Here is a 10,646-nt window from a genome sequence, read left to right on the forward strand (position 1 = left end):
AATTCCAAAATGTGTGGAAAATTCCCCATCTTGATCCTAACTTTGGGAAAATTTGAATCATCATTTATTAAATGTTCTTAATTGTTGAAGTTTTGATTGATTAATTACTTTGGTTTATTTTACTTTGCATTTCTGTACCTTTTGGCCAATTGCGATGATGAGTGATGATATGATGAAATTGATGAAGGTACACTCATTAAGAACACCCATGTCCAGGCTGGGATTCGAACCCGGAACCCCTGGCATTGTAGCATGCTGTGCTGACCACACCACTCTGCCATGGAGGCCAGCAATTGTTAAAGCATAAAAACTCATGGAATTTGAGCTATGGTGGTGTAGTCGGTAGGGTGTCCATCTGACACATGGGAGACCCAGGTTCGATTCCAAGAGTGGGTGATTTAAGTTTGGAATTTTTCCAGCCTTGTCCCTGCATAAAGCAGCTCTGGTGTTCACCCAGCCTCAAATTAGTTCACTTATAGGTATATGTCTTTCAATTCAAATCTTAACAGGTCTTAACCTGGGGTAAAGCTGCTGAAGCGTGGTTCTGATCGCATCACCTCCAAAGTGGACGAGATGAAGAATGTGTGTGGCCCTACCCCCACATCCCCTATATGTGCCTTCAGGGCACGGGGAACTTCACGTTTTATCATGTAATTTATGAAATGTGAGACTCCTCACAGATAATCATATGATTAAGTCTACATACAAAATTAGCCACCACAGAAGCTCACTTGCTATGCTTCCGGTTCATTCGAACTTCGTTATCAAATTGGCAATTGTTTGATATGTTGGTCCCAATTTCCCTTCAGGTCTTTTCTGGATTGCTGTTCTTTTTGTTATATTCTTTCAACAGGAAGATCTTTGCTTGAAGGCTATACGGTGCCATATTTGACCAACACAGTCTGAGAACTAAGCAATGTGCTAAATTCCACAGTGAAGTGACGTTCCTTGCCTTGTGGAGTTCGGAGCTGGTACATCTAATGCAATTCTCCATGATGCTTTCCGTGAAAACTAGTTTCTAGCATTCCGAGCCCCTGCTGTAACTTAGTAGGCAAGAGAAGGCGTGACCTATTGTATCGGTGCCAAAAGTGTGATATATCCATCAGTGCCAGGATTTTTGAAAAGGGGGGGGGGTATGTACACTTTTTCTGGTAGTCTGCTCTCATTTTGCCATCTTTTCCTACCTTTGATGTTCTTTTTTTTTTAGGAATACTGGGCTAAAAGGGGGTTATAACCCCCACCAACCACCCCTTGGGCACGCCACTGATCGCCATGGCATTTTTGAAGTACATAGATATTGTTTCTGAACTTCCACGAAGAGGCATTTTCCTGACGCTGTTCTTTGATGTTCGATATGTTGGAATTTAAAACACCCATGATTGCACCACGACTGGGCAGATTGATTGTGTTTGATTCTCTGGGCAATAAGTAGGGACCGGATTTTCATGCAAATGCATATTTTTTATTGCAACAAAAAAGTATGCACATTTCATGAAATGTTCGAATCAAGACATTCCCCACCTTTTAGACATGAGTTTCTGGTGCATATTTTAGTTATTTTGTTAACGGGCATAATATTTTGGAAGATTTCCTTTTATACTGCATATTTCCCTCATAAAACTATTTTATTTTACATTTTTCTAAATATTTATGTGCAAATTTTAATCCTGGCCCTGACCCCTTCTGAAAGCGACCACGATCCGATAACGCAGTCTGGAAGGCTACGGTGAGTCCGAGAGATAGCAAGTTGAGCCCGAAGTTTTGCTGTCTGCAAAATGTGGCTATAAATGGGTTGTGAAAGTGCACAGCATACTTTTAAAAAAAATAACAGGGCATAAGGAAAATTTGTGACATTGAAGAAATTTTAGCTGGTAAATGCAGTGGACTCTTAGCGACAAAGTCCTTAGCAGTGGAGCAAATTGCTGCTTTTCAACATGCACCGGTAAGTTCTTGCGAGGTGGAAATGTGTTTCTCTCGCTACAAGGACGTCTTACGAGGCAGCAGAAGACGACTGATGCTGGAAAACCTAAAACGTCTCCTAATTGTAAACAGAAGAGAATCCGAAGCCTTGGAAAATTGAATGTGAGCACCTCACATCCTCTTCCTAACGAGTAAAAGTTCTTCTGCTGCATGTTTTGTAGTCCCTTTTTTTGGGGGTGTCTTTTCATTAAAATTACATGTACGTAATGTAATTTGAATGTTTTATTTGTTAGTTAAAATGTTGTGTGGAATCAGATTTTACACCCTTAATGAAAATTTAGTGTGCATATTGTAATGCATATTTTGCAATTTTTTTCTGCATAGATGCATGCATATTTTCACATTTTTTAGTGCATAAAAATCCGGTCCCTAGCCGTAAGATAATGTTGAACAGTGAACAGTGATCATGAAAGCAACAGGGATCGATCTCCCCATGAAGATGAATTACTTGTCCCTTCTCAATATATTGGTAGTGATGAAACTAATAGGTGGAATGTGCATAACCCTCGTCAACAAACAATAAATTATGGATTTTCGACAAAATTAAATTCCAAATAAAATTATAAAAATTGTATCTCATATGTAATCAGTAATATTGCAATGCAAGACAGTATTGGTTATTATATAATAAATAAGATACCTTTTAATTCCGAAAAGTTATAATTATTTGACAAAAATACTTATAAATTATTTTGACAAACAATTAAATTCATGTGCGACCACCATCCTCACCGTATACAAACTGAGTTACTCTGGAACATGTATACCAATGGAGGGTTAAGAAACATAAATATGATGAAACAAGTTCACTCATCACATTGAGGTCAGTAATTAAAACAACATTTACTAACAAATACTTACCATCCAGTAATACCCCATGATGGAGTGGTTAGCACATTGCACTACGATGCCAGGGGTACCAGGTTCGAATCCCAGCCTGGGCATGAATATTTGCAAGTCCATTCATCAGTTTCATCATATCATTACTCATCTTCATCTTTGCAAATTAGCCGATAGTAGCACAAAAGCCAAGTAAAATAAAGCAAATCAATCAAACCATCCAGCAATAAGAGAATTTTCTTCCAATACCACATTACGTTATTATAAAATAATTCATGTTGAGGGGAATAAACAACGCGGTTTATAATATAAGACGTAAACAAGTTACTAAAGATATATCCTTGAAAGTTACTTGATGTGTCTGACCGCTGTCGATATTCAGCTTGTCCGGAAAGTGCATAATTGCATGCGTCTCTTTGATTTTGGTGTCGATTAGGGTGTGTGATGTGTGTCTAACTGAAACTTTTTGGATCCTGTGTTTATTGAACTTGAGGTGCCTTGCTAGCCCGGTGGTGGGTTGGGATTTTTTTGCGTCCGCGAAATGCTGTTGTATACGCTTGTTGACAGATCTGATGGATCTGCTGATGTAGTGTGAGTTGCACTCACACTGGGCATCATAAACACCTGGGTTGTCTAGTGGGGAAAAGGAATGATCACTTGTGTTTGCTTAGGGCACTGGCTATTTTGCTCATTGGTTTGTGTGCGAGTTTTATGTTCATATTGTGGCGCCCGCTACTGCAACAGCTCAAACCCATCACGTGCAGCAGACGAAATGGCTACACCAGTGCCTCTAGTGGAAGTGGAGGAAACAACAGGAACTGGAAGTCAACCTAACAGTGAAGCATCGAGTTCCCAAGTGGATGGTGGCAGAGGCCACTGAAATTAATAGAACATTTACAAGTAAGTTTCACGGATATATCTTTAGTAACTCGTTTACGTCTTATATAAATTCTTTTTTTTTTACTACATACCTAGAACATCAGAAACACTAAAAATGCACATATGGTGTTAGCTAAAACCAACACTACTCAGGAATGTAATTCCTAAATTCTCATTGCTGTAAAAATATAATTTTGCTTTGATAGACATAAAAAAATGTGCTGGGGATCCATCTTTGGGTGAAAAGGCCTACTCAGTTTGAAAAGTTTGATAACAACTGCTCTAACGACATGGAAAGTGTGTTAAGTTTGTTTCGTTAAGTCCTTTTTTTTTATTGTAACACCCTGTATATCCAAACAATTTCTGGTAAAAAGTCAGAATTCTGGATGTTAGAATTCAGGTTTTGTGTTATGTGTGCGGAACTATAGTTATGTCTCTCTTCCATAGATCGAAGTACAAATCCCTTCTTGTTGCTCAACCCACCACTTCTCACTGGGCGATCCTTGTCGGAAGTACGGCGACTACATCGCAGCTCGGACGACAACGTTCTCCTTGTTCCTGCACAACACGATGATTATCGAACGGATTTGGACATTGCTCCAAACCTTCCTCTTCTTCCAACAAAACGCATGACGTAGTGAAGATCGGGATATATATAAATATATATATTATAGCCAAGCAACTGTGCATTTACTTTATTAGAAATAAATATACATCTATTTTTATGTGCACAATTAGAGTTAGAAGAGTATGTAGATAAAATGACAGAGATTGCAGATAAATCTGCAAATTGAATCTATTTTGAGACTATGATGAGCTGCTAGCTGTAGTTGCAGATACTACAATTGTTGTAGATTTGATGGGGTTTTAATGTGTTCTACATGACATTAGTGAAACTACAGGGTTATTCTTGAACATAGTTCAAGGAATTCTAACATAAGTACTCTTCCGTGTGCATGTAATCTATTTGTTAAATTTAAGCTGACGTTTTGGTATTAAAAGATTTAAACTTTCATTCCATTCCAAATGATGATGTGTGTGAGCACGCTGCTTCTAGATTGTATGAGTGGAAATGTTGGCTAAGTAGAGATGGGTCAGTTCCACTTCATTTAACACCAATCTTGTAAATCTAGTTTTCCTCTTATAGATGTGATGTTGGGACTAAGAAATTCAGCATACAATGGAAGTGCTTTCACTCGTCATACAATTTCCAAAATCAACTTTACCAAGAGTTGTTCCTCGAAAAAGTGACAAGGGAATGAAATCTGCTTAATAAACAGGATATGTTTTTAACTCCAAATGATTTTTAAATGAGGACCACCAGGTATCTCGAAGTCAATGAATCTAGTCAGAAACGCATCACATTCTTTACATCTGTTACAAGGCACATTGGTAACATCGCCAGATGTTTAACTCCAGATTAAATTATATACAAAATTTTTAAAAACCACTATGCTTTAGTTTCACCAAGTAGTAAAATAATACATATACAAGAAACTTGTAAGAATTCTTGGTAGATATAATTGAAGACGTTCGAGGCTGGTAATAGATGGTAGTTTCTTGTTAACTTTATCAACTGCATGTGTTCGTGGTTGGAGTTCTGGCTTGATTTTTACTAAGGTCTGTGTATCATCCTTATTCTTTCAAGCACACACAGTTTCACACTGGATAGCATGATGAATTTACTAACTCCACCAGCACAACCATTTTTAAAGTTTTGAAATTCTTGGGTCATTATAAAATCGAAGGCACTTGCAATCCTCCCAAGAACTTCAAGGCCGTGCTTGTTAGACTTCAGATTTTTTCGTTTGTAGATGGCACCTTTCAGGAGTTCATCCACAATATAATGCAACCACAAGATGTTAGTGTGTGGCTGGAAAATCTTCCATTTATTTCTGAAATAATTTAAAAAAATATTTCAATAATAAAGTCACAGCAACAAGAAAATGTTTTGCAACCAGGGTTCTCACTTGTGGCAAACCAAATTAAAGGTCTTTTCCAGATTCTATTTTAGAATATCTTTCCAGACCACTCTATGATGCTTTAACTATAAATATGTGTTAAGCAGAGATGGACAGACATGAAATTCTGGCCAGTACCAGTAACTGACATTCTACCAATCCGATATAGAATTCCAAATGGTCCTTGAAGAACATGAACTGTTCATAGAGGTTAATAAGTGTATGTTACAAGATGCAAAAGAAGCTGCAGTAAGATTTGGCACACACACGGGTAAGACAGCAACAGTAATTGCACCAGACCAATTTGAACGGATGCTTGAAAATTGTAACAATCAAAAGTTGTGCAACATATGGATTAATATTAGTGGGTGACAGTGGCTTCTTCTGATAATTTGAACTGGTTCACCACAACAATTCTTATTTGTTGTATATATTTAAATATATATCTAAATAATATATATATAATACAAATAATACACCAGAATGCAATAGGTGACATTCAAACTGACTCCTACTCGCTCTGAAGTCCAAACGTGTACATGAGAGTACTCTCGTACAATTACAACACTTTTGACTAGTCTCAATTTAAACTGAAAGCCACTCAAAACTGGAAGACCTAAACTGAAAAAAAAAAAATCAAAATTATGGGACATCCCCATCTCTAACCTTAGCAAGATGGTTTTGGTACATGCAGGTATGCTTCTGTAGAAAAATGTCATGTAAGTCATTTGCTGTCAGTTTCCATGGATGTAGTACACGTTTGTTCCTATTTTATTTTGTTATATTTTTAAAAACATTGTTTTATATTTTTTTACAAGGTTACAGAAACATTATAAAATTAATGTGAGACCTATAATTGTGGTTGTGTTACCAGCGTTCATTTATGGTCATTTTTTGTATTTTTTTAATATTACTTTTCTGTGTTAATCTAGTTATCAAATTAGACCTTAATTCATAAATAATGGTATTCATAATTAATAATAATTGAATGGACCCAACAACAAAATTAATTTCTTTGAATAGCAGTTAATGGAGCAAAGTGTTGCATTTAATGGAGAAGAAAAGTATTACTTGCATATTATCATTTCATTATTGGGTCATTGTTGTTTATAAGTAGGGTGACCAACTTTCGACCATATGTATTTTTCCACCTGCCAAAGATTAAACTTGAAAGATCTTGCAGTTTTGTATGGCTCGCAAACTCTGAATGAGTTGAAATTTTGCGATCTTGGTTTATAATAAAATATACAGGAGAAATTAATGTTAATACGGGAAATACGAGAGAGTTGGTTACCCTATTTATAACCATATGTTATTTTTCTAGTCTTATTGTAACAAAAGACCGTAAATTTAAGAAGTCGTAAAAGTCAGGCACGTGTACCTGAATTTGAAAGACACTTTTAACAATCTAATGACACGAGATGTCAAATATGTCGTTGTTTACAACATTCATTACCACACTTTATACTTAATTCAGTACTTTCACTTGCACTTTAGTTAAGTTGGTGTTTCTTGAATCCAAGATTTGCTTCTAATGTGCATTGTGAAGTAATGTGTTAAGTTTTTACTAGAATGCATTTCCATTACTTGTTACAACCTATCTCTCTATCTTTGGTTACGTTGTTTTCCTCCAATATTAGATTTGACAATGGTGCAGTAAATTTTTATGTAGGGTTTCAATATTGCTTTAAGCTGGAATTTTTTCATGAGAATCAGAAATTCTGTATCTATTATACTACAGAATAACACACAACACACTCCAAACTTTCAATTCTTAATCAAGGCATATTTTTCTGCCAAGTGAACTATGAGGGTCATTTCATAAATAATGCACACTATGATTCGGGTACCGCTGCAGAAAACTCTTCCAGGGAGGAAAAACGTTATCCACCCATAGGCTCTTTCGACTTGGAGAATAAGTCGAAATCTGGTGGACTCGTGTCTGGACTGTATGGCCTTTGAGTCAATACTTCCTCCTCAAAATTGCTCTGCAAATCGGTCACGACCTTCCTCAGGTGCGGACGTGCAAAATGAGTGGTCCATCCTGAAACAAGGTAGGCCTGTTTTTTGTGCATTTTTTTGCATAATTTTTTGGATCCAGACACAAGAAAATGCTGCTGTGACACTATTTTCATATGAGACTCTTTATCAGTCATGATGATTTCTTGGTGATCATAGGCAAAGGTGATCATTTGCTTCATCTTTGCTTGTGTTTGTCGAACTGTTTTGGTCGTGGGGTTGATGGGACTGCTTCACTCGTTTGACTGTGACTTCAACTACAGTTCAAGGTCTATGGTCCACTGTTTCCTCCTCACCACAAACTTCATGCAAAGCACTGTGAATTTCTGTTGGGATTTTGCCATGTAAACTTTCAATTTTGATTCACGATGTTTGGTCTTCAACCGTCACAGTACCAGAGGTGCCTGCATATGCCATGTCTTAATAATCGTCACTTCCAATTGGCATACACTAGGGAACTGATGAATACATGTGCTGCTTCCACTAGCCTTCAACTGCAACTGGCGTAACTTTTACTTTGATTGCATCATCCATGTTGCCACATTGTGCATTATTTTTTAAATGACCCTTGTAGGTCCAGTTCAGTTATTTACGAAGGAAAAGAACTGTATCAGCAATGTTATATTTTATTCTGACGAGGAAAAATAGTAATATTTGTGCAATTATATATATATTTTTAAATTTAGAAGGATGAACTTTAAAAATGCAAAATATTTAAACAGAATATCAAAATTACACGATCATAAAAGTGGTATGAAAACTTCAATGACAAGGTTTGACACCTTAAATGTTGGTTCTTTTCCCTAACCTTACACAGGATGTACACTGTTTTACTCACATCTACAATATAATCTAGCCATCGCATGTCTCAAGCCACAAACATGTGTCGGCAGAACATCTGACTGCCATATGAGGGATCCAGGTGAGTTACCTGAGTTTGGTAGGGTTTTTTCTGTCAGTATGCTTCGTAAGTAGTTCTGGGTGTCACCCAGTACCTGGGGCCAGACCTACAAGATTGTAAAAGCAGTCAGAGCATGATGCTGATCACAGCACCTCTGTTATGGTGGAGATTGAGACTTGGGCACCATATGTTGGCTTGATGGCACAGTGCAAGACACTGAAGGCAGATTTTTAACCATCTTTTGTTTCACTATCAAAGTGATATTTCCAGTTAAGCCAGGTTTTTTTAAACATTTATTGCACATGTTCACTCGAAAGTTCATCATCATATAAAGAAAATACTAGATATTATTTAAATTTCTTTGAGATTAACATAAAGAATTAGAAAACAATGTTAAATAAGCAAAATAGGTTGTAGCAAAAAAGAATGTCATACTTATAGTTCAGTAATTTAACAGTACTTATTTAGGAATTGGTAGCAAGATTACTCCAATATAATCCAACATTACTATGTAAAAACAAGTGCACACATCACCAAAATGTTTATTCAAGTTAGTCTTGATTAAAAGAGTACCATACCAAACAATAATTTTACTAGTCTATTATATATAAGTAATAATAGTGATTGCAAGATTCTGCTGAATTTGTTATTATTCTCAAGGATATGAAGCGTAATACATGTACACTATCTTTATAAATTATGCTTTTAAATATGCAGTGTCCTTTTCAGAGTCAAAAAGATACTTATTCGGAATTGCATACTTTAATTAAGGATGTGAATATGGCTTTTGAGTTCCTTTACAATTTTATGTTTGAACAGTACACTGTTGGTTATCAATATCAGTCATTTTATAATTTATTTGCATATTGATTTTGGTGAATCGCTGTCACAATTTATCAAAAGCTATTGATTTACCGAATGAATCGTATCAATAGCTTACCAACATCAATAGGCGAATAAGTTACGTTTTTTGTAAGATATGTGGAATTATTATAGCAAAGGTTTGTTTAACACGTTAACTGCCATGTTGATCATAATGACCGAAACATGTGGCTTGATTTTGTTGTTCCTAGGGTTCAGTCGGTCACTAGGATAACAATGATGCGCATGGGTGTCGAGTGCACAATAACCTTTTGAGTCCCAAGGCCATTTTCACAAGTAAGCCTCTCGGTCCCGAGCCGATTTTGAGCAAAATGCAGAGTTTCAATTAAATGAGTGTAGATCGGAGACTAATTGCCCTAGAGAGATGAGTGATATACCGTTGTACGCGGAATGAACCAGAGATTCAGACTATATGAAATTTATGCAAATTCGGCGTATATATGGAGGGAGAAAGGGGGGAAATCCCCTGAAAATACTTTTTTTTTAAAAAAAATGGGGTTTCGCCCCCCCGAAAAAAAGGATTTGAAAAGTTCAAAATGCACATAGAAATTATCGCTGGCATGTAAGGAACACAAAAATATTTGCATTATTATCATATGACCAATGTAACTTGAGTTGTACATCCCAAAAAGGAATGGTCGGCACGCTACTGATTCAAGCTTCAAAATGCAGCGGTACCTTGAAATGACTTTAGCTCAGAGACTATTTTCCATGGAGATATGAACTATATACCGTTGTACGCAGAATGAATCACAGATTCAGACGATATATAATTTATGCACCTGCGGCGTATATATGGAGGGGGAAAGGGGGAAAATCCCCTGAAAATACTTTTTTTTTAAAAAATGAGGTTTCGCCCCCCCCCCCCCCCCGAAAAAAAGAATATGAAAAGTTCAAAATGCACATAGAAATTATCGCTGGCATGTAAGGAACACAAAAATATTTGCATCATTGTCGTATGACCAATGTAACTTGAGTTGTACCCCCAAAAGGAATGGTGGGCACGCCACTGATTCAAGCTTCAAAATGCAGCGGTACCTTGAAACGACTATAGCTCAGAAACTAAATGCCCTAGAAATATGAAAGATATACCGTTGTACGCAGAATGAATCACAGATTCAGACGATATATAATTTACAGTCCGGCCAAGGAAGACGAAACTACCTGGAAAGGACGATTCCAAA

At 36.6% G+C, this 10,646-nt stretch overlaps 1 protein-coding gene across 1 annotated transcript in view; it reads left to right on the plus strand.

Annotated features, from left to right (window-relative positions):
- LOC146003920 (uncharacterized) overlaps window positions 1-10,290 on the plus strand; it is a 47,659-nt gene extending 37,369 nt beyond the window's left edge. The window contains exon 7 of the mRNA XM_083142406.1: window positions 4,147-10,290. Coding sequence (XP_082998532.1) covers window positions 4,147-4,337 — 191 coding nt within the window. The 3' untranslated portion in view covers window positions 4,338-10,290. The remainder of the gene's footprint in view (window positions 1-4,146) is intronic.
- Window positions 10,291-10,646: the final 356 nt, after the last annotated feature.

Source organism: Lepisma saccharinum, chromosome 21, assembly GCF_977018435.1.
Source record: "Lepisma saccharinum chromosome 21, izLepSacc3.1, whole genome shotgun sequence".
In the NCBI taxonomy this organism is placed as follows: Eukaryota; Metazoa; Arthropoda; class Insecta; order Zygentoma; family Lepismatidae; genus Lepisma; species Lepisma saccharinum.